Source organism: Plectrocnemia conspersa, unplaced genomic scaffold (genome assembly GCF_051122295.1).
Source record: "Plectrocnemia conspersa isolate PC_06_02 unplaced genomic scaffold, ASM5112229v1 ptg000014l, whole genome shotgun sequence".
Classification (NCBI taxonomy): domain Eukaryota; kingdom Metazoa; phylum Arthropoda; class Insecta; order Trichoptera; family Polycentropodidae; genus Plectrocnemia; species Plectrocnemia conspersa.
The window spans coordinates 19,630,572-19,656,034 of NW_028277178.1; the positions used below are offsets into that span (position 1 = coordinate 19,630,572).

At 30.4% G+C, this 25,463-nt stretch overlaps 1 protein-coding gene across 6 annotated transcripts; it reads right to left on the reverse strand.

Annotated features, from left to right (window-relative positions):
- Positions 1-4,267: 4,267 nt before the first annotated feature.
- FucTA (glycoprotein 3-alpha-L-fucosyltransferase A) lies at positions 4,268-24,959 on the reverse strand. 6 transcript variants are annotated; one of them, XM_088204529.1, is made up of 8 exons: positions 24,941-24,959; positions 10,971-11,143; positions 8,310-8,456; positions 6,728-7,159; positions 6,332-6,526; positions 4,907-5,142; positions 4,658-4,829; positions 4,268-4,596 (listed from the first exon to the last, which is right to left on the reverse strand). In XM_088204529.1, the coding sequence occupies exons 2-8, from the start codon at positions 11,058-11,060 to the stop codon at positions 4,414-4,416; spliced, it is 1,455 nt and encodes a 484-aa protein (XP_088060655.1). In that variant the 5' UTR covers positions 11,061-11,143; positions 24,941-24,959; the 3' UTR covers positions 4,268-4,413. The 6 variants fall into 6 exon arrangements, with proteins under 6 accessions (XP_088060655.1, XP_088060652.1, XP_088060656.1 ...); XM_088204526.1 differs by lacking the exon at positions 24,941-24,959 and adding an exon at positions 24,437-24,675; XM_088204530.1 differs by lacking the exon at positions 24,941-24,959 and adding an exon at positions 20,483-20,501.
- Positions 24,960-25,463: the final 504 nt, after the last annotated feature.

Sequence of the window (25,463 nt, forward strand, 5' to 3'; positions counted from 1 at the left end):
AAGAAGGTAGCCTCGAAGTGTCGCATCCATGGATAAGACTCGCAGTGGACTTCACGCACTATGGGACGGCACTGTACTTAACGGTAGTGGATTGTGGCCCGGGAAGATTTGCGGTGTGGCGGGAGGTCGCTGGGGAGAGTGGTGATTGTGTTGTGAAAAACTTGGAGCAAGTGTTTCGGGAACGCGGCCCGCCCCGAGAATTGCTCATGGACAATGGCACTGCGTTTCGATCCCGCCTTGTGCAAGAGCTGTGTGACCGATGGGGCGTGTGTTCCAGGTTTCGGGCAGCCTACAGACCGGCAGGCAACGGTATTGTAGAGAGGAACCACCGGACGGTGAAGCGAATCGCTGCTAGGAGCCGAATTTCACCATTGCAGGCTGCATTCTGGTACAATCTAGCATCAGAGGGAATAAGAGGAAAGACCGCCCCATCTTCAGCTGTTTTCGCTTATCAGTGGCGCCATCCAGCAGCAAAGACAGCGACGACGCAGCCCGTGGACGGGTGCCCATTCCGAACGGGAGACGTGGTCTTCGTGAAGCCGCCAGGGGCGCGCTGTACGACGGAATGGCCCAGAGGACGCGTCGACAGCGTCGTTTCCACGAACAACGTCGTCGTGGACGGAATGCCCAGACACGTGTTGGACCTGCGCAGAGTTCCGGAGCAGCCAACGTCGGTCACCGGAGAGTTGCCAGTGGATCACCAGGATCTGACAACTCTGTTCGAGACAACGGAGGCTGCAGAGCCAATGCAGACCGAAAGGGACCCGCCAGCAGCAGAGAGGAGTCGTGTGCAAAGAACCAGAAGGAGGCCTGCGCGGTTTCAAGATTTTGTGTTGTGATGTGGACATCAGGGGAGCGTGTGGTGTGATGGCAACCCCGATGCGGGGGAAGAGAGGTAGTAGCAACACTGGGTGCAGGAGGGACGCACGTGGACGGAGCGCGGGACCATGGGGAAGGACACGCGCACCGCAGCACAGTTTTGAAATAATGATAGTTATTCTTATCGATATAGCAATGGACATATAATATAAGAGTATTGTTCAAAGTGTATTTAAACCAAATATTAGGCAACAGGAGAACGCAAAAAAAATATCACTTCTCAGAAGTCAAAAATTTACGTCAAAAGCAATAAAAACGTGTCGGCGTTCCCACTGCGACAATGACGGCACGACCTTATTACTTTTGCCGTGAATTTTTGTCTTCTGAGAAGGGACAATTGTTTTTTGCGCTCTTCTATTGGTCAAAATTTGGTTTAGTATACATAAAAAGTCATAATATGAACGCTAGATAGCCGTGCGTTTCCGTGCGACGCCCCCCAGAGACCCCCTTAAATTTTGCAATAAAACTGACTTTTGTGCAAATGCAGTGTTCTATTTAATCTATTTTTTAAAAATTGATGCACATTATAATTATGTGTCAGACAGGGCCGCGCCAAGGAGGTTGGCCGCCTGCATGCAAACATAGATTGGCTCCCCAATATTTTAATTTTGCGTATTTTTTTAACGAAATGTTGAAATTAATTATTATTATTATAACATTTTTTAATCACAACCATATTTTATAATCGAAAATTTACACTGCATCCCTTTTTTAAGCCGCGTTACACTCTGATCAAATAAATCATACTTTGCCCCCCCTCTCTTTTTTACAAGTCCACAATTTTTTTTAGCTTTTTAATGGTTCTTAGAGCTTAATGCGAAATTCAGTGTTGAAAATAATATCCACAACAAAAATTATAATTCTCAATAACAAATCAACACAAATTATACAATAGAAAACAATACTCAATAATGATTGGAGGAAAACTCGCAATCAATAATCAGGGACGTTATTTCAAGGAAGGGAGGCAAAATTGCCCAGTCAGCGGTCGTTTTTTTAATATTTCTATTTCATTAGGATTCATAGTATTTCATTAAATGACATAGATTTTCATAGATAAATTTAATGGGCTCCCTGTTTATAATCCACGTCAAAAGCAATAAAATTGTGTCATCGCCATTGCACTGGAAGCGCTCGGTTATATATTATTTGTCATGTATATTAAGACTTTTTATAACAATATAACGATTTAAATAAATGAAAATCAAACAAAGCACATTTAAACCAAATTTTGACCATTACGAGAGCGCAAAAACAATTATTCCTTCTCAGAAGTCAGTAAACCTTTCCACTGCAACGGTGCCGACACGATTTTATTGCTTTTGACGTAGATTTTTGACTTCTGAGAAGTGATAATTGCTTATATGCCTACCATAAAACCATTTGAAATGTTTTCGCTGGTCCTTCGATGCCCAATATGACGGCCTTGCCGCAAGAGTCAAGGTTGCGCGCGAACGAAAATCAAGCCCCAACTTCTCTTTGAAAGGAAAAGACAGTAATGTTTAATCACAAATAGAATATTTTTTTGTTGTCTGTGGTGAAAAATGGAAACAGTGTCTACTCTAAATCAAGCCATATAATTACACCACACCTTTAAGATTAATAAGAGATTGTCCCTGATATTAGTTGCCGATCTTACTGAAGATTGTAATCATTAAATACAAAGGTATGTATATTACCGGAATGCAAGTAATGAAAACATTTTTTCCAGTCAGTTAAATTGTTACCATAATTACATTTGGTTGCAATGTCGTGGCTCACCACCTATTTAAATTGCATAATCTTGATGGATCCATGGTACCAAGTAACACAATTAGAACTTTTAAAATCAAATTGTTTGTGTCGTATTTTAATTCGGTAAGTAATTGTACTGTTTTTTAGGTATCCATCACCATGTCAATAGATTTATGTTTACTATAAACACTAACTGTTATTTTTATTTAGTCTTTTGAACATGTACGCATATGAAATGGAATATTAGAATTGACAAAACCGTTTCTATATCCAAGAATGGCCCTAGCAAATGGTAACTGCAATCATGAGTTACATTTTACTAAATATTTATTGCGAACAAAGTAAAACATATATTGTTGCACTGTAGCGCATGTGGTTTTTGAGGGCTATTTAATTAAACGACCTTTTTTTTAGACCGTAGTCAAGGCGAGAGAGAGGGGAAGAATGTATATATTACCAGTTGTTAAAAAACCACCCGCTTCACAAGTTGAGCGGTGGTGTGGCAACACTGGGAACTGTCAGAACGCCGCCACAGCACAAATGATATTTGCGCATGTGAATCATACGTTAGTTGCGAATCAACCGGTGATTATCAAATGACGTCTCTCCGCATGATTTTTGCATAAATTGCATATCTGTGGTTTGGAATAATTAAATAAAAAAATGTAAACAGTTAAATAAGTTTATTTTTAAAACAAATTTATTTATTTGTGCGATAGCTGCAAATAAGTAACATGTTAATTTTTATTAAACAATTTGCTTTTCTTAAAGTATATAATCAAATTATAAAAGAGCTTTACATTTTCTTCTTTGTAAAATATTTATGCAACAAAATATATACATAATATATAGTAATACTCGTATAATAATTATTCTTCACATACAAATACTCTTTAATACATACTATTTATAATATTTTAAATAGGTACATAGTATATTTTGTACAATACTTGTGATAAAAATATCAAATCACAAAAATTGTGTTACAAACAATAAAAAATGACTCATAAATCAACACAATAACGTAACAAAAGTATTGATCGTATCAATACAGTATACAAATCATACTCATGTAACTAAACATTATAATTTAGCCATTTCCACTTTGACTAGTAATTTTAAATTAATTGAATTGTATTTAACAGTCTTTTCATAGATATTTTATACTTAAAATAAAATAAAAGTATAATATGTATATTTGGTGTTGAAATGACTCGAGTGATTGAGATTTAAAATGTTCATTTTGATAGATTTAAATACTAGTTAGTTTAAAAGATTAACTTTCGAATTTACTAAGACTTTTTCACTCAAATATGACACCAAACACATGTATTATATATATTCAGTAGATTAGCAATTGTAAAACTAATTAAGTACCTAATGTAATAAAATAATTTATATTTTTATTTACAAAACATTTTTATTAATATTGTATTATATTAAAAATATTCATGTATTTAGGCGTAACTGAGATAATTAGGAAACTTTATGTACAATTCATATTATTATAAATACATGAATTTTAAAAATTGTATCGTTAATGATTGCTCTATATAACGAGTAGTTTCTATAATATGCATTATACGAATATTATTATGTAAACGACAAATAATATATTTGTGTAAATCTTTGAGCTCTGAAAGCTTTTATGGAGGTAGTATGGCAATCGATTGCTCCTACATATGTTACATTTTTGGTTATGTATTTGGTAATGGTTGTCACTGTTGATATGTCGATTGCATGACCAACATTTTTTATCACAAATAGATTTTAAAATGTATAACATAGACAGATTACGCATTAACGATCCATATTTTCGCTGAAATCTTGATCGTTGTAAGTCTTCCTCCAAGAAGTGTGCGTACATGTTCCTCGCCCTCGCCACCATTCGTTAACATCTTTGTAGCTTTTATGTTTTATATTATCGTGTAGAAGTGAACACAGTCTACACCAGAAATAAGTATTGATGAACTCCCCGGTACCCTATGATTAAAAAATATATTATTTTTAATGTTATACAATTTATAATTTGTTATACACTAACCTTCCATTTGAAATATGAATTATATAAATCATCATCTTTATCGAGCCTATGTAGATATTCAGCTAGTTCTTTAGGACTTTCAAACTCGTCTACGTGTATATACGAATTATACGGAGCTGCCACTTCATAATCTTCAGGTCTTGCTCCCATCACAATGGGCAGAATATTGCGTCTATTGTAATATATATATTGTTAAAGAAATATTATGTACATATATAGATGTTCTATAAAGATGATAAAACTTTATACCCAAGTCCGTTGACGAAAAACTTTTCAGTAATATAGTCTCTGCAGTTTGAATTCTCAAACGCAAGATAAAACTTATAGTCCTTATCTAGGATTTCGAAGCATTTATCTGCGTTGTAACGAGGACATCTCATAGTACCGCAAGCTCCGTATATGTCTACTTGAATATATTTTTTTAACTCATTCGCATACTGAAGTCGATGGTTTCGAGCACCGCAGTTTGAAACAAACCAAGCAACCTAAAATTATAAAAAAAAAAATAGTTTAATACTAAAGCAATGTTTTACTTAAATTTGTGTAATTGTTCAAAAAATAAAATAAAATTACAGCATATACAGCACTACTTATAAAATATACTTACATAAATGATTCAATCGATTACTCACTTTTGAGTAAAGTGTGACTTACAATGTTATAGTCAGTGGTATAGTGGGGTCAGGGCGTCATCCTGGTACTTATTTTTGAGTCAGGATGCCGCCCTGGCATTTTAATTGCAATAGAATTTGCTTTTCAAGTACATAAAAAAAATATTTCATATCTTTTTTTATATACCAAATATCGTGAGCGGGTGGATATTACAAGAATGCAAAAAATATACATATTCATAAAATAGATGACAAACTCTCGTTCTGACATTTGGCGACTACAATCAATTAGGAACGGAGTATGATAGTTACTCACTCGAAGATGTATTTTTGCTGGTATGGAAATATAATTATTTTTTTTGTATAATTTATACATAAAGATCATAAAATGTCACCAGAAATTTCATTCAAGCGTGAAGCAAAGCAATAAAACATATCTTAAACTGACATTATTATCGCCTCTTCTGTATTTAAACCGCAGATGACCGAAATTTAATATTTAAATTAATTTTTCATTCAAGAAGCAAGACACTGATAAAATAATTTTATTGAAGTAATTCTGGGTTGCGCGAAAATCACGCGACAAAAATTGACGCGTTGATTAAGTGTTAAATTAAATCTGTTTCGGATTTCAGTCTAATATTTTCAAGTGTCTAAATATTATCTATTCTATAGTTATTTTATTTAATTATAAAATTACATTTTTATCAAATTAAAATGAGTGAAAAACATAAACAAAATACAATGGAACATTTTTTTATTAAAAGAAATAAAACAGAGAGATAATAGAAAACGATAACAGAGAGAATCAAATAGTAATATTTTTGAGCATTATAATAATAATACAATTTGTAATAAATACATTTATTTGTTTTTTTACTGTATTTCTTTTATTTATTCTCTGGTAATTTTATTGTGAATAATTACTAATTAATATTAAAAAAATGACAGAATTTGGTCATTGCTGAAGTAATACTTCATTCGTTATAACGTATTAAAATAACGCCTGCTGTAGACTTAAAACTATAATACTATGTAAAAGGTAAAAACACAAAATACTTACTTTTTTAGTTTTATTTGACGCATAATTTCTCTCCATATTTTCAATTTGAGTCATTTTAGGATTGTAGTAATACCATCTTTCATAAGGAGCTACCAAATCACTATCCCTTCGGTAAGTCGCCGTCCAGTTGAATTGATCAGCGTTTTTAATGTTCGGAGTATGGTAAGGACACTCTAAATAATATAAAATCCAAACCTAAAAATAAAATAAATTATTTTCCAATACCCAATGCATTTATGATGGGAACTAAATTAAACTATTGGTGTATTATTGTACCACGATGGATGTTGAAAGAAAAATAGATCAGAGGTTTTTAATGAATACTATAAATAAAACAAATAATAAGAAAGAAGAGATAGGAAATTCTAGGATTTTAAGGTAGATTTAAGTTCATACCTGATTGATGGGTCTTGCCACGTTAGGTGGTATAAAATGATCTTTATATAATATAGCATCTGCATCTATGGCAGCAGTGTGGTCGCCGGTTATCTCGCACGTGCTAATTGGGCAAGAACTTATCTTATTGAACATTTCTCTTCCTGGTTTCACGTTCCAAGCGCCTAGACCGTTGGGCAGTAAAATTTTTTTGAGCTTGGGCGTTTCGCCCTCTTCCGGTAGTCGATAATCAGGAGGCATGAACATCAATTGGTTCGGTATCCTGTCGTCCGATGACTCCTCTGGAAACAATTTCGAAACGCGGCGTCCTGTGAGATCCTTCATGGCAGGTAAGGGCCGACGAGAACCTCCTTGAACGAACCATGGCTTATCTACTTCTATTTTTGGGTAAGGTTTCCCGTCGTCTATTTCGTTTATATCGTTGGCATGATTCTGAAAAAAAAGAAAAGCATGATTGTAAGTGACCTGTCTCTATCTAATAGTACATGCTAAAGCTAACTGGTATATTTTAAGATGCAAACATTTTCAAAAGTAGCGTAAGGATATCGAAAATGACAAAAGAAATAAGCAGCCTAACATGTCGATCACCGATGAAAATGTGAGGTATAAACTAATGATTTCTCCAAATAGAGAAATCATGTTTCTCGAGAAATTTGCTGATTTCTTGAGTTTTTTTTTTGTTGAAAATTAAATATGTACAAATATTTTTATTAATATTTTTTGGCATTGCTAAGTTTCACGTTCTTGCATTTTCCAGATCTTCTTGCCCAGCAGAATTCTCTTACAATTAAAATGCAAGTGTTTTAAGCAATAATTCTCCCGTCGATGATTTGGAAGTGACATTCAAGCATAAATTAGGATTTTGTATGCACATTGCCATAGTTAGCGATAAGTCATTGAGGATGCTCGGCTTCGTTAAGCGGAGCGCGTACCACTAAAACAATTTATTGCCGATTCGCGATCTGTACGATACACTTGTTCGTAGAGTCCACGAATATAGCTGCATTGTCAAACATCTCGGTAAAGTGAAGTACTTCTGGTTGGAGAGGACGCAGAGAAAGTTTCTCAGATATCTCAAAAAAGAGAGTACGGGTCATATCTGTATTTATATCCAATTGCTTTTCCTATGAGCACTGGAATACTGAACGACTTAAAGAAAATTTATTTTACGATTTATATTATAAAAAATACATTGTCTATTGTATCGCATATTATCTATTGTATTCCATTAGTAATTGTTACCTTTACCAACAATTTATACAATTCTTCCAATTATATTCTAGTTCAAACTATAATAAAACGTTCAATGTCACACATGCGACACGAACGCAAGAGTTAATGGTTTGATCGATTTTACTAATAATAATTATAAATGATTGCAAAATTAATTTCACTTATAATAAACATATTTTTATTTAACTATTGATTTTTTCAATGTTGAGTAGTTGCTATCTTATTTATATTTTTCCTTAAATAATGTGCTATATTTCATTGTTCCAGTGTATTATATTTATGGATTTGTTAATGGATTTATATTTATGAGCTCATGATTAAACCTTAGAATATATAATGAAAAACAAACCAAGGGCGGAAAACCGTCGTTCCCTCGAACATGATCCTTTCTTTTTTCATTGTCGTCCACATTTTCGTCATTTGTCAAATCTGAAGGATCTGCAGATGGAACTGCGCCGTTTTGTTTCCCGAAAGTAATTCCACTGAAAAGAGTAAACTGAAAAAAGAGGTTAAATATCAATTAATAACTTTTTATGTACTTAAAAATGTTTATCAGCATTGTAAAATAATTTTAAAATAAGTTTTAATTTTTTTTTTAAAATACTTTAACGCAAAAATGCCATTATACTTTTATTTTCTTTTTACTAATAATAAAGTAACGAACCATAAAATTTATGATTGCCTATCTATGTTATTATATATACTTAGTCATGTCTAGAATATTCTATTTACCTGAAAAAGCTTTTTATTACGATATTGTATATACATATACCACAATTAAAAATAAATAATAACTAGGCATTAATACGTAACAATCTCGCTTACTAGTTTCATCAATTTAATATTCAAGCGACATTATATATTAATAGATTAATTTTAATATTAGAGTATGACACGGGAGAAATTTGGGAAACTCGCTGGTGTATGTTAATCGTATTTTACATATGCATATATAATATATATTTTATAAGCTAACTAACATCATCTCAGTTAAATATAAACAAATTTAATAATTTAAAAAAATGAGAGCAAAAATCTCTTTTTTAAGGCTTGATAATAAGCAAATGTATATTAATTGCAAAATGTGTAAAATATTTACAAATTGTGTTCTAAGATTTGTTATAAGTTATACAAATTAGTTTTTTTCTAAAAACGCGTGTGATGGAGAGAGGCGCTTGAGCCTCCATATTCAGTGTAAGTAATGTGTATAGTAGCGATGTAAACAAGTATTAAGTCCTTTATACCGATCCTTAGACAAAGCTTGAATGAATGAGAAAACTTGCCAATTTAGGACCAATAGCATCACTGTTTAGCTTCGCCTTAAATACATCTCTCACATGATATACTAGTGGTATATATGTCACAACAAATCGGTGAAACCGCATATTGCATGAAATGGACAAAAATTTGCCCAATTCATGAAAAGTGCAAGCCTGTAGCTTCATTCATGCATTAGGCAAATTATCTGCCGAATGTTTTCTTAAACTAAGCCAAATGTTTGAACACATAAATTCATTCAGCTCTTTGTAGCTATTGCCGGAAAGATATTTGTGTTTGACAAGCTTCGAGGGGACTGTTCTCAAGCGTTGAAGTACTGGCCGCGACGTCAAGAATAAAGGACGCGATCACGACTCCCTAGGGCACTCTACAGTTCACAGCTGAAAGCCTTTGAACATTGCCATCCCTTAGCAGCTTTAAATACTGCTTTATTGTACATATGTACGCTACGCTGAGAATGCAATAAGATGTATTCTTTTAACAAAAAGGTATTAGAATAAAACTACGAATCTGTAGAGGTTTCTGAGAATTTGAATTTATTTCTCTCCAATAACTAGAGTACTTTGCTGTGTTGAGATTCTAGACAATTAGAGAACGTTACGATGTAGAGAACGCCAACCGCCAAGCGCTAATACATTGTTAAGGTGACACGCGCTCCGCATAGCAAAGCCGTGCAAACTTTGCTGATGTGTATATTGTATCTCTTTTCAATTCAATAAATTTTCTTTTACACTTTCGCGGATACTTAAAAAACGTATTGAAATACTCTAGGACACTAATATAGCAAAAATTTGTAAATATATATATATATATATATATATATATATATATATATATATATATATATATATATATATATATATATATATTTAAATATCTAAATATTTTCATTGTATGTTATATCTTGACCTAAATTTAATTATTATTTATGTATATTCAGAGGTTTTCATATGCAGACGTGTCCCATTTGACTGCAATTGCAGACGTGTCCGCGAAAGTGTTAAATTACATTATAATTCATATTCAAGGACGCTATGAACTAGCATATTGTACAGAACTAGAATAGCCAATTAATTATTAAAGTTCGCGCTCCGCATAACAAAGCCGAGCATCTTCGACACCATATGCAAACTTTACCGACATACTAAATCTACACCCTACTCGAACGTCACTCCTAAGTACTCGATGGAAGTATTTGTAGTTAAAACATGTAACAAATGTAACAATGTGACATTTGGCAATGAACAAAGATAACCGGTTGTTTATCGACCACTATTTTTTATATTACAATTTTGACTATTTTTTTTTGTAAATATCAGCATTTGTGCGAATGATCTTTGACATGTTTAGGTTATCTGCATATCTTAATTGGCACATAGATTGAAGAGCAAATGACTCAAATAAGAGCATTGTGGTACTCCAAAAATAAAAATATTACAATATAAAAAAAAAATTAAAATGCTTATTTTTTTAAATTTAAATTTAAATTTTAGTAGAATATGTATATAAAAATAATATTAGACAAAAAAACACATGTTATTGATTGCTTTGTATGTTTTAAAACAAATATAAGTTTGGATCGAAAATTCATGACTCAATCTGGAAAATGAACAAAAGTCATCTCGAGTTGGAGTTGAATCATAGCTCAATCAATCCAGCTTTGTCCAGTTAATTGTGATTTCCTGAAAAAAAGACAGTACACAAAATAATTTTAAAAATTGAGAATTTTCACCTGTAATATGTTGGACCAGAAGGCCAGAAGTGACGTGACCACCAGGAGCGCCAGCAGCCCCCTTCGCAAAGAAATGCGAAGGCGCGGCATGGCGCATGTCGTCTAGTTCTGGATACTCTTTACAAAAACCTCCCCTGTTATTTTCTCATGGTGTCAGCCGCTTTCCTGGTAATCTTTAACATGAAAAGAAAAAGAAAACGGAAGTCAGTCGACGATTATTGGCACACTATATATACTGTCTCATATCACGCACGATTGGCTGCACGCATGAAACTTAAGTAAAACTTGTCATATATATTTATTCGGTTGGAGCAATAAAACTTTTCATATCTTTTTTATTTTATATTACTTTTTTATGTGCTATTTATAAACAATTAGCTATATTAGCTAAGTAAATTAATAAAATAATACTAGTTTGAAAAAAAGTTCGTAGCATTTTATTTTGGGTTTGCCTTAACACTAAAAAACAATACAATTTATTTTATTTAACATACTCCTCTTTAATATTTTCATTAACTCAAGTGTCTATTATAAACTTTTTTTATGGATATACTACCTGTATTAATATTTAAAAATATTATTGTAATAAAATGTGATTTAGAAACTTATCATTATACTCGTAATGCAAGCATTTGCTATTATAATTAAATAGTTTTCCCATGAGAGAGTCGACTTATTCAATTTTTAATGGGTTTTCATATGTCCAAAACTTGTTTTATGGTAGTTATTTTACTGCTACACTGATTGAGTCCAATACTATTAACTCTGGGATATTTAGCTCAATTTTAAGACACTTGTTCTGCATTATTTGTACTCTCTTAAATTGCCTGTATTATACCAGACTACTTCATCGAGGGTAAGCTGGAAGTCCGCACCATCTCATCCTCGATCCTGAAAGCGACGATACCAGAAAGCACATCGCCGACAACAGCCCCTATATATCGCCGGGGGTCTGTGCCCTCGGATAATGTGCATTATCCGAGGTCCCCAGTGGTGTGTTTTATTAGTGTTTATTGTAATGTAATTTTGTAATCCTAGATCTACACATTTTTTTTACAAAGGTCTGTTCTTTAGAATGTATAGATCTCGTTTTTGAATTTACTTATACAAATTGTGTTTTTCACTATTAAGAGATGTCTCAGTGTTTATATTTTAGAAAATGATTTTTGTTAATGTACTGAGTATTATCAGTAGCTTTATGCATTATTTCGCTTAGAATAAGAGCTGATTTTTATTATGTCAAAGTTGTTTCATCTTATATATATAGTTTTTTTTTAAAAGTCGATTTTATTTATGCTGTTAAATCAATAAATAATCAATGTCAATTAAAATAAAATTAAAGTAATTTTATGTGTAAGATTATAGAGATAAAATAATATTAAATCAACTATGAAAAAATATTTTTTGCAGTTATTTTTATACATCTACTTTAAAATCCATAACAATAACTTGAAACAAAAAACTCATGTTTACAATAAGTACTATGTATCATGGTATCACAACCATAAAAATATTCGAGTTATTATAATTGTTAATAAAATTCTTACAGAGTCGAATCAACAAAATAACCCATATTGTCATGTACATGTTTATTTTCATCCATATAATCCTTCGTATACAATGACTGAAGAAATAATCATTACATTATTGTGATTGACATGTTTTTCGGGAATTCCGTCGAGCGAATATAGTTCTACGAATGTGTAAAAAATATTTGTGATCAAATTATGAAGCTTCACAAATTTAGCAATGACCAACACAGCCATATGTATGTATATTATATAATTATATGTACATACTACAAATTATATTTACCCTGTGTTAGTTGACTCATATTTTCACATGTAAATTAGAAATTCTGCTATGATTGATATTATATCCAAGATATAAAACATATTATAAAATCACCGTTTGAGAACCGCATCATTAACACGCGCCACAATAATTGTTATTTTTACATTTACTTTTAATTATAATTTATTATCATTATTTTTTGTAAATGAACATTTTATTTGACAGTAGAACGGGTTCCAACAATATTAACCACAACACAGACTACACTGAACGATTAAACTAAAGTTTAGCATAAACAACTGTTTTCGCGTTTGCTTCTTGCGATAACGTTAAAAAGTATAAAGTAAGTCAGGAAATTCTCAGTCAACACTGCGGTTTCGCTAAAGCAAACTTACCGCTTTATCATTTTTTCAATAGCGACACAGAACACAAAGCGATGCATCGCTGACGGACGTTTGACAAGCACTGGACGCCGGAAAAACGACGTGCGGTCAATCGTTGGAAATAATGTACACAAACGTATAAAATTTGTGATAATTCGAATCAATTACGTGTCATATTACTCTCTGCTATTTTGTTTTTAGCTTACATCATCAAATTTCTAGATTGCCATATTGTATTAAAACAAATAATCAATTTAAAGTATCGAGTTATCGGAGCTCATTTGCATGACTATAGTTTATCACGCATAAGCACCACCATAGTTTCATATTATTTTTAATCTTTAGAAAGCTTTTCTTTAAATTATGTGTATTGCACATAATTTAAAAAAAAATTAAAATTCATTTAAGTTATTTTTATAAAAATATAATTCTTACACATTTCAATAACATAGAAAATGATACATAATATATCAATAGAACAGGTATAAAATTAATTTTATTTTTAATGTAACATTCGCGAAATATTAGCATTATTGTTTCTTTCGCGATATAACACTACTATTTATAACCATTGCATTTTGTTACTAAGAATTTATTTATCACAAGTTAACGATGTTGACCAAAAATTAATCATGATTTCATTTATGAGATAAGAAAGTAAACGTTGCATAAAAATTTAATTTCCGATTAAGATTAGAGTAGGTGTATAAAATCTTATGGCTTAAATTTTAAATGTACTGTTTCTCTGGTTCTAAATTAATCATATTTGTGCTAATATATAAATATATATTAATATGCCATAAATAAAATCATTGATGCTACGCGAAAAGTACGAATGAGAGATTCAAATTAGTGATTAATTTGGATCGATCATCACAGATTATGTTTTCCTAGATTTGCCGTATCTCACGGATGAATATTGTAATATATTATTAAATAAAATCAAGCTAATTCGTGAATGGTGATATCTATTGCTTTCAAGTGTTGATTGCGATGTACCCCGTTGTAACGCATCGGGCTAACGTCTGTCATACTATAACAATTATTGAACATAAATAAATAATAAGTATAAAAAAGTAAAATATTTAATATAAAAGTTTCTATTTTTTTACAATTTATAAGTTAGTTTTTATTGTTTTAAGCAATTTTTACGGCTATTTATTACACCTTTAAAACGGTTATTATATTATCTTATTTATATATAAAGTTATGCCCTAATTTATAATATACGTTTAGTTTTCTTTCACCAACAATTTTTACTGGCTAAATATGATGTTTATTTATTTTTATTAAATCCGTCGTAGCCTGACAGGCGTAAGCCCAATGCGTTACAACAGGCAAATCTGTACCAACTGAGTAAGTCAATCGGACATAATCAATACCTACAAGTAAGTATTAACCACCAGACTAAAAGTCTGGGAATCAGTGACATCTATATTATTAATTATAAATTATTATGTGCTATACAATTTATAATTAATAGATTTTTTTTAGCGCATTTTTATAAATAAAAATTCGAGTGTCGCTGTCGAGGCTCGAACCCACAACTTCAAAGATACTAGTCTGAGACGTTACGTATTACGCTATTCCATCCTTAATAAAGATTGGTAATTCTAAGATCAGATTCTAAGATATATTAATAAAGATTAAATTAGTAAAAATATTTTTTTTAAACGTAGAGTGAAAAATGGTTTTAAAAAATACTAACCATCATAATATATCTTGAGCAATCATAGAAATTTAATTATTCTGTGTCAAATGATTTATAAATGCGATATATTATTGTTAAAATCAACGCGTAATTTTATCTAATCTTTGTGGTTAAAAATCATGTTGCATGTCACACACTATTCTATTTAATCAATTCAAGAGGATATGTTATATATGTTACAGTGTATGTTTATCTTTCTTCAGTAATTTCACTAAGTCATTTAAAATGTATCAAACAATTGATTTATTTATAATTCACTGGTCAATATCAGTGAAACTGTATTTATTCACGTACGTTCGGAACATGAACGAAATTCACTGGTGGTGTTTCATGACAGTATTAAAATAATAGAAATTATATTTACACTAGTAGGAATATATATCTGCCAGTGATAATGTATTGCCTACTGAAATTCCAGTGAAAATATATTTTCACTGTAACAACCCATAAACCCATAAAATACAAAATCAACCTGTTTTATCTTACCACTTGACCACATTATACATAGGCAACAAAATGATTTACCAAAGCTAATCTAAAATAATGCAATTTTTAAAACAGGCCAAAAAGGTTTTACACACCAGCGTGAGAAACTAAATATTACGTTATTAAGTCATAAATATCGGCAGGTCATGTCCCTTTTGTCATACGATCAATAGCGGTTACATACAGACCAGTAATTAGTAATAGCAGCACGGCGAGCCCCAAATTTCGCTCAGGGGGTGGCATCTGTATAAAATACACAAAGCCCCAAAGATAACTTCCATACCACCAACAATAATTTCAAACCAAAAGCTGTCCAACTTGAACTCGCTAAGTTTGTACGAACTTCAACCAAGAAGAGCCACCGGCCTCCTCTGGCGAAGATCGAAGAAGCAACCGCTTCCCTCTTCACGTCAAATTTGGTTTAGCTCGACGTCCTGAATTTAGAATTCGACCCGCTTTGGAGACGACTGGTTACTTCTGATATAGACATGGAAAGGGGGACATATGCATATAAACAGTACGTAAACGTGATTTAAATTGTTGCACAGCGATTATTAATAAATAATTAATACTCTTGAAACAGAAGCCATGACAATATCATAAAAAAACATTAAATCTAAAAACGTTTCACTCATACGAAATACCATCATCATACATAATATTTTTATGTTTGATGATATATTAAGTATACATATAATATTATCTTTGGCCTCTATGTATATACTTACATATAAATCTGCAACGGTTGATGTAAACATAAATAAATATTTCATAAAAATTTACTATTTTCATATATATGTATATGGTAAATCTAAATATAGAATTTTTATTACGTATGAACTTAAAATATGAAATTGTTTACGTAGCGAGTTACAAACACAATAAATTATAAATAAATCATTATAGTGTTGTAAATATATCACATTAATGCTTTGAATTTATGTATTCAGTTCTCGGTACTCATTTGTATTTCTATGTTGAGTTTCACTACTATACGTATAGTTTTCACGCATAAGCACCACCATAGATAGATAAGTACATAGTACTTGAAAATCGTCAAAACACGTTCTACATAGGGACATACCATTCCAGACACGTATTTATGACAGACGATGTCGCGTTTTTACGATTGAAATATCTTTCATATTGTGTATACGAGCCCTTAAAATTGCCATTTGAAGAAGTTGACATTTTTTATAAGCCACCAACAACATGCGAAATATATGCGAATTTTAACAGACTGTGTAGAGCATCCGTCCAGTATTTCGATTCCTGATATTATAAAATTTTATTATTCTAAAAGCTTATGTGTATAACTTAAGATATTTCTTGTAATACACCTTTCATTAAACATTATCGCTACTCTATCGTTTCTAATATATACTACAATGCATACACTGTGCAATGAGTTACACATCTATATATAGATAACGAAATTTGCTTTATCATTTTGACAGGATAGTTATCGCATAACTATAAAAGTTTTATTCGAATATCTATGTTGACATAAGTTTTTTTATGTACACCTATTTTAATATTATATTGTCTCCATTTCCTGTCGTTAGTTGTAATTTGCGTGTTAAATTAAAATAAAATCATTGTGAATATAATAATAATAAACTCGTTGCCCTAGTTGTGAATAATTTACACATACTATAGTAATTATTTACTTATAAAAAAACAGTACAAACCTGTCAAATAAAATATATATGTGAGGTAGATTACATATCGATCGCTTAGTTCGCCTATTCGTAGAAATAACTGTATCTAGTAATTCATATGCGCCTATATTCTCGTGCTATTCACACGCAAGAAGGCAACCATAATAACTATTTTTAATACATACATATCAACGTGTATTACACACCTCGTTTTTAAATTTATATGTGATTAGTCGAATAAGTTGGAATCATTTATTTAATGACTAATAAATGCGAAAATTTTATTATGTATTTATTAATTATATATTCACTCAAAGTGTTATTTACTTTTTATATTTAAGGTTTTTAATTTTTGCGGAAATATATTCTGTTAATTGTGCATGCAAATTTAGTAATATCAATATTATTTAATATAAACTAATTTTATAATAATTTATCTAGATTTTTTCACCAAACTAAAATGTTGACTTTCTTTCGTATTAATATTAAAAAAAAACAAAACAATTTTACAATGATTTTGACAGAACTGAACTTCTGATTTGAGAAGAGCAACAAAAAATGATTATATGATTAACTCTTTATTTAACCCTTTGATTTTTATTATTTCTTTACGCAAAAATCGGTAAAAAAAATATTTTAAAGAAAAAACTTTTTTTTTGCAAATAAACATAAAATATAATTTAAAATTAATAAAAATGGAAAAAGTAAGAATATTTAAATACAGCAACGAAATAAAATTTGCATTTTTCAAAAAAAAAAAAACAAAACAATTTAATATTTATTTTTGATTAACGCGTCCACAGGGTTTCAAATCAATTTTATAACTTGTATGTAATAAATCAAAAAACCTCTTTACTTTTTTTATTTTTGCTTTGTAAAAAATTTTGTATGAGAAAGTTTTTCGCGACAAATTGAAAATTCGTTATACTGGGAATTTCGTTATTTCGGTATTAGTTACAAAAAGATTTCACTGTATAAGGAATACTAAAAAAATAGTCAAAATTTTGACTAATAGTGGCATATGTTTTAAAAAATCAATATTTTAACTTTGTTTTATTTTTATTTAAAATACATATTTACAAATGAATTTATTAGCACCTTCAGTAGTCGGTGGGTTACAGCGTGGGTCAAATTTAATTTATTATACAATAAATGGCTCTGTCACACCGAAAAAAATATGTCATTTTAAGATCTAAATGTGCGCGTAAACATATCGATTTAATCTTGATTCAAGAGAGAAAATATGGTCCTAATATTTTTTCATACAGTACAACCATAAATCCCATGGAAAACACTACAGACCCCACGTTAAGCACTACAGGTCTATAAAAATAGATTCTACCCATCCCGTCGATTAGCAAACAAGACGGATAGGTACTATATGATCCGTTGTTTAAGTGCAAAGAATCAGAATTTTTGTCAGCAAGCAGATAGTAACTACGTTAGCAAATTTTCCGATTTCAAATCTGTTACTTAATTGCACAAATCAAAGATTCTCAAAATTAAAATGTATTTTTAAGTTTAGACATAAAGAAGAATATAAATTAACCAACTTCTTTTTCGTTTATAATTGAATAAAATTTAATAAAAAATAATATGCTTTAAGAATGCGTTATATTTATAACAAATGATTCTTAATTTAAATTATAAAAATAAAAATCGATTTAAAAATTCTGGCAAAATTTAGAGAAATTAAAAACTCAGACATATTCTAACGTCATTATTATTATATTGCTTAAAAAGGAAGTAAGCCATATTTTATTAATTGTTTCGCAAAAGCGCCGTTGCTGTATTCTTCTTTAAATACAGTGTGAGCGAAATGGGGGACGTAAGGACCCCATTTTCTATATATTTTGCCATATATTACATTTTTTTTACTAAAGTTAATCCTGTAATAAAATGTTACAAGTATCTTGTAATGGTTTTTATTCGATATAAAAAATATATGACTACCTGAAAAATAGAAAACGAAAACCAAAAACGAGTATCTGGGGTCTAGTCGTCCCCCTGTTCGCACAAAGAGCATTTTTTGTCTTTCGCCTGATATTAATTAATACACAACATTTTATATATGCTTAGAAGCGAATTAATACTTCAGTGAATATTTTTGCAAAGAAATCTCGTTCTAAAATAATTTCGGTATACCAATTTCTCTCACGTTATCTTCATATACATATGTTTACACATATAATAAAAACTTGATCTAACATGAAAGAAAGATAAATTATAAAATTAAAATATAATAGCATATAATACTTAATATTATTTATCTACAATTATAATAAATTGACCATATAAACCATTTTGGGAATATATATAATTCAATAATAAGAAAAACGACAATTTCATTTTAATGAATAATGTTACTAAAATAGTATTGTGGTTTTTATGATGTCGATAAATATTTATGGTATCGGTATAATTTTATGTGTATTCCAGTTGATATAATATCTAGTTATTTTTAATGTAATATGTACCATTGCTGTTTAATGTATTTACACATATATGTATTATATATTACATTTTCAATTATTTTTGAAGTAAAATATATATGCACAACAATTTATATTAATATATGTTTATACAATATAAACATATATTGTTGAACTGAAACATGGTACAGTAGTTATAAAATTGAAATACTATAATAGTCGAAAATCGTATATTTATAATAGTCGAAAATCGTATATTTATAATTTATATATAAAACGTTCAAAGTTTTTTAAACATACCCTAAATTTTCCGCAGTTTTTTTGTTAAGCTGGTTGTTCTAGACGACAAATTTGATACTAACTCAGACATTATCATCCGACGTTGTATTATCAGTCGTTTTTATCATTGGTTTACCTGCGATAAGATTTTTTCACATATAATATAAATATATTTACTTTATTTCACAATATTTAAGCAAACACATCAAATGTATAATCTAAAAAAGAAATAATTCAATTGACTATTTTGTATATCAAAATTATTTTCAATTTGATTATAAAGTATATGAACTTATTTTTCTCTATGCCAATCTTGGATATTTTCAGGATCACTGAGAACATCGGTCGCTACTAGGTAGCACCTAGATTTTGGACTGAAAAATTTAGTTTAAGATCTCAGTGACAATATAGCTTTAAATATTGGTATCATTTTTTTATTCGAAAAAATTTTATTACAGCAAAAAAGTGCGGCGGAATTACGTTTCAAAATCAATGGGATGAAGCTCCTATAGAAATCAACAAAATATCGTATATTTCACTAAATTTAAACTATATATTTATTTATACGGCAATGTGAGTTACGTGACTGTTAACGAAGTTATTTATTAATATTTTATTTAATATCAAACTAATCAATTATATGAAGGTATATTATTTTATATATTATTCAATAAGTCTGAAATGTCAAGGATATGAATGTATGTACTTCATTCTTCGAAAACGGATCGATTTTACTAGGAGCTACTTCGAAATATTCATCGCTCACCAACGAATATGTTTTGAACATGACACTGCACACTGATATTATAGACTAACATCCATGTAATATACGTGTTATTATTATAATATTTTAACGTGCATTACTAAGCCGAGAGCATTTTCCCATGTTGGCAACAATTGTCTGAATAAGGTTTGCGGTAGATAAGGTTAACATCGCTAACGGATAGCATGGTTTCTCCATTAAAGAATGATAATTATGTACAAGTAATAAAATATCTAAACATCCATGTATGTACATATATAATATATTTACACGTATCATTAAACAAGTAAGTATTTTTATATAATGAACCATGAAATTGAATTAACTTTTAATAATTAAAATAAATTCCTTAACGAAAAGAATTTCACATAAAAATGAGATCAGAAACACTGCATCAATTAGCATAATACTAAGATAATTTAAAGATTTAAAAATGTGTAAATCAAACGGTTCTGTAGGATATATTCTTAACATATTACAAATGAGGTATATAATACTTTATGCCTATCCCAAAAGTAAGTGTACTGATTTGTTTATGAACAAATAGGCATCGTAACACCTCATTTACGAATAGTAACTTTAGCTGCATCTATTGATTCAGTGCTGTGCTACCTGTTTGTGTACCGTAGTATTATACAACCAACACGTATTTTTATGTAACTCTAAATTTTCAAAGGGGGTCGAGTAAACGTTAAATACGAACCTCGTTCTAGAAAGTCAATATTATCAACAAACAATCAAAATGTGATAGTTATGAGAGCTGCGATTGAAAAATACCGCCGATTGAGGGTCAGGATAATTACAGAATAAATTCATCAAATTTTATCAGACGTTTTGCAAATGCAAAAATGTGCTCAAAAAACAATCTTTCCGAGAAAGTTCGTAGTTAGGATCAAGAATAATGAGTGTGCTAGACCACGCTGCAAATCTACTGTGTACATCAGCAACCAATTACGTTATTAAGTCATAAATGTTGGCAGGTCGGTAAGCATTTCATCATACCAGACAATATAGCTCCAAAGTAGTACATAAAACAAGGGCTTAGTGGACGGTACGAAACAATAGAAGCATCACAATACCTTTTAGGAATATTTATAAATACAAGTGCCACTGTATTTTTTCCTGAAATAGCGTTAAAAATCTACATGCGAGCAACCTGTTTAAAAAACGTAACGGCCGGACGTAAACAAAAATCTCACTAGTTTAAATATGTGTATAAAAGCCTTATACAAGGAGCCTAAAAATAATTTATTAACTTTCAACAACATCATCAAGCACTTTAATGTCAATAATATAATATATAATAAAAAAAATAACAGAAAGTTTTCATGCATGCAACGTAATTCTTAAATTATCGTATTGCCTACATAAAAACTTTATAATAAATAATAATAAATGCTGCTTTTTATTTTTTTTTTAATTTCCTTTACAATTATGTTATAAATTTATAATTTCAGTGATGGATAAACTTTTTGAATTACGACGATCTACTCTTTATTTAAAATATCGTGATATTCGGCACTTAAAAATTAAGTGAAAAAACTTTTTTTGAATATGGAAATTTTGTCGTCCAACTTCTCCGCTTAAAAATAAATGAAGTAAACAATTTATATCTGTACATAAATTACATTCTATATAAATAAGACTGTAAAGAACCAAAAAAAATGTGAAAATTACAGATTTCTACTTACATGCTAAAAAAATCCCATAGTTAATATAAAATAATAAAAATTGAAATGATTAATTTTTCAGGATGATTTTGAATCTATTTTCACGCAACCTACGTTTGGTCAATTGACAGAAGAAAGTCCAATACGTTACAACGGAGTATATCTGTACACTCTAACAGAACATAATAAATATATACAAATATTAACCAGCAGATTGAAAGTCTGGAAATCGGTAATATCGATAATATTAATTATAAATTATTATATGTAATAAATATATATCAAAATAAATAAATGTCACTTTGCAACTGGGACGGTTTTTTAAAAAAAGCGCATTTTTATAAATACAAATTTGAGTCTGCAGCTGAGACTCGAACCCGTCACCTCATGGTTATTAGTCTGAGACGTTACGGACTGCTCTATATCGTTTAGAGTGGTACAAATGTTAACAAGGTAATCGTAAATACGTAAAATATGCCAAGAGAAAAAATATATAAAAAATTTTGCTTAGTGAATTTATAAAAAACAGCATCTTAAAGAAATTACTAAGCATTTGAAAGAAATCGCCAACAATCCGAAATTGCCCTAACGCGTCATAACAGGTGACGAATTATGAGATTGAAACAAAGATCCAAAAATTCAAAAGAAGCCTAGACTAAAAATAGCTAGTCAAGTTCAATTGAATGTCAAAGCTCTCTTTAATGTTTTTTTCGGTTAAAACAGTATAATCTACTACGAATTTTAGGCATAAAACTAGTAGCAGACAAATTTTATCTAAAATTGTTCAATTTTCAACACAAACAGCGTCTTAAAAAAATTGCTGAATCAATTCTTATAATTTCTCTAACATTACATAAATCATATATATTTGGTTATGATATAAAATCAAAGATCTAACCATCTCAATAAAAACGTTCAGAAAAACCAAAACAAAAATCACGTCAAGTTCGATCGAATGTCAAGGTTCTTTTACCTGTTTTCTTCGATTAAATAGTCCACTATGAATTTTGGGTTTAAGCGAGTAGCAGTCAAATTTTCTCTAAAGCTTTTAATTATTTAACATAAATAGCATCGTAAAAATGCTAAGCAAATGTTGAATAAAATTGCCAAAAATAATTATAATAATTGTTTTATTATTTGTTTATTTATTTAAATAAATTGAAAAAAAAACATAAGAACAGCCAGTAAAAAACATGTTTAATAAATGCGGACAAAGAAATTAAAAGGGGTAAATTTTGCACCACGATAACGCACCGGATCACAACTCATGATTTGTTGTCCAAAATCAACACCGTCATGATATCGCAGCAACAGTATTTACCGAATATTCCTCCTACGACTTATTTTCTCGCAAATAATAGGACATTGAAAAGACAATGATTTCCGAAAATGTTGCGTTTTACTAATGATTTGTGGATTGAAATAAATGTTAGCAAAAATGTGATATTTATGTTGGAAACTACTTTGAAGGAAAAAATATTAATAAAGAATAGAAATAGAAAACATATTTTTTATCACACATTGTAATAACTATATTGGAAGAATGCACTCATGATTTTTTTTTATATTAAACTGTGGAACATATTTTTCAAAGAACACGATTGAAAGGCGTAATATTATATTGTATATAATTTTTATTTTAAATTTAATAAAATCTCATTTTATAGCATGAAAAAATAATATGATTTTTAGAAGTATTAAGAATTGTTTCATACTTATTATTAACCCTGTTAAATAATTTATTTTTCAATACATATTTTGGTTTAATTAATAATACATATATCATTTTATGTAGCATCCAACATTTCTTAGTGCAAAAACAATAAAAATCAGGTTTATTTACTATCTCATATGTATTACACAAAAATGTAACGTGCAAAATTTCGTTTAATTACTTGATCCACACATTAAAATTTATTTTATAAAATCAGAAAAAATAAAATCATCCTCTTAGTTGAAGTTAATATAATTTAAAAATTAAATATTTATAATTAGGTATTTGCAAATTATCAATTGAGTTTATTTAAAACGTGTGCACTATAACATATCTGTTCCTCATATCATATTACTTCTAATAATATATCATTATATATCGTTTGTGTAGCACATTTTTTTATTTTATAATAATGTTCATTTATTTTTCTCGGAACTCGATTGTCTAGAATGCGTCTCAATCAAAAAGCAAACGCAATAAAAAACGTTATCACTGCGATTGAAACTCTGAAAAGAAACGCCAACACAGTCTACCTACCTAAGCAAACATTTGTTAACATTAATTCATACTCACGTATTCATACACAACAAGCGTTCCTATCGTTTGACACATGAACATGTGTTTTATGGCGATATCTTCCGAATGTCATATTACTTCGATGCACTGACACACAAAACGACTCTGAATAACCAAACGAACTAAACGGCTATTCTAATCACACTTATTTGGAGTTTATTGTTCAAACTAGCGACGGACCCTCGAGACAAGCTGCGAAGCTCAGCATCCCTACTCAAATGAAAATCCATAAGGAGGCGTCGCTGTCCATCGCGCATGCCCGCCATACTTTCGGTGGGGCGCCGGCCGCCCCCCATGAATCAGTCCATGGGGGTTGTTTTCCACGCGACGGCTAATCCACCGCCGGCAGAACAAGTTTAGTAGTACATACATGCTAGAACTTTGGGCGACTTTTCTACCAAGCTGCTTTTCGTGCTTCGACATAAAAATCCGATCGGTTTATGGAGCATTAGCATGCGATTATCCGTATATGTTTCATAAAATAATGCGATGGATACTTACAAATATTTTTTACGTGTTGTGTTGCACTATAATATCAGAATAGTCTGCTTATCTTGAAAATATATCAGATTAGATTTGCGTCCACTATCTACTCATTAATCACGCAATTGTGGGGTGAGTGTGGACCCGTGATAAAGATAAGATTCGAAATGCAGAAAGGAGCAGTATGAAATATGGCAAAGATAATTCCGCACATAAAATGCATTTTACTACAATATATAATTCCAGTACATGTATTTTTAGTACGAAGAAAATTTATCTTAAAAGCATTTGGACATTACTCTCTAAGTTCTCGTAGAATTTATTATGAATTTAAACACTTCTAAAAGGTATCGATGGGAATCGAGCATTAACCTTCTATACGTCGAACTCCAGTTTTATGCACCGGAACACGCCCGTGCGTTGCAATCTCGCACACTTTCGAACCAGCTCTGTTTAATGCGCCGTTATCTAGAGCAATATTAATATACTGAATGAAGTATCAGTAGAGAGATAGTCGAAGGTTACACGTTCAGTCTATGAT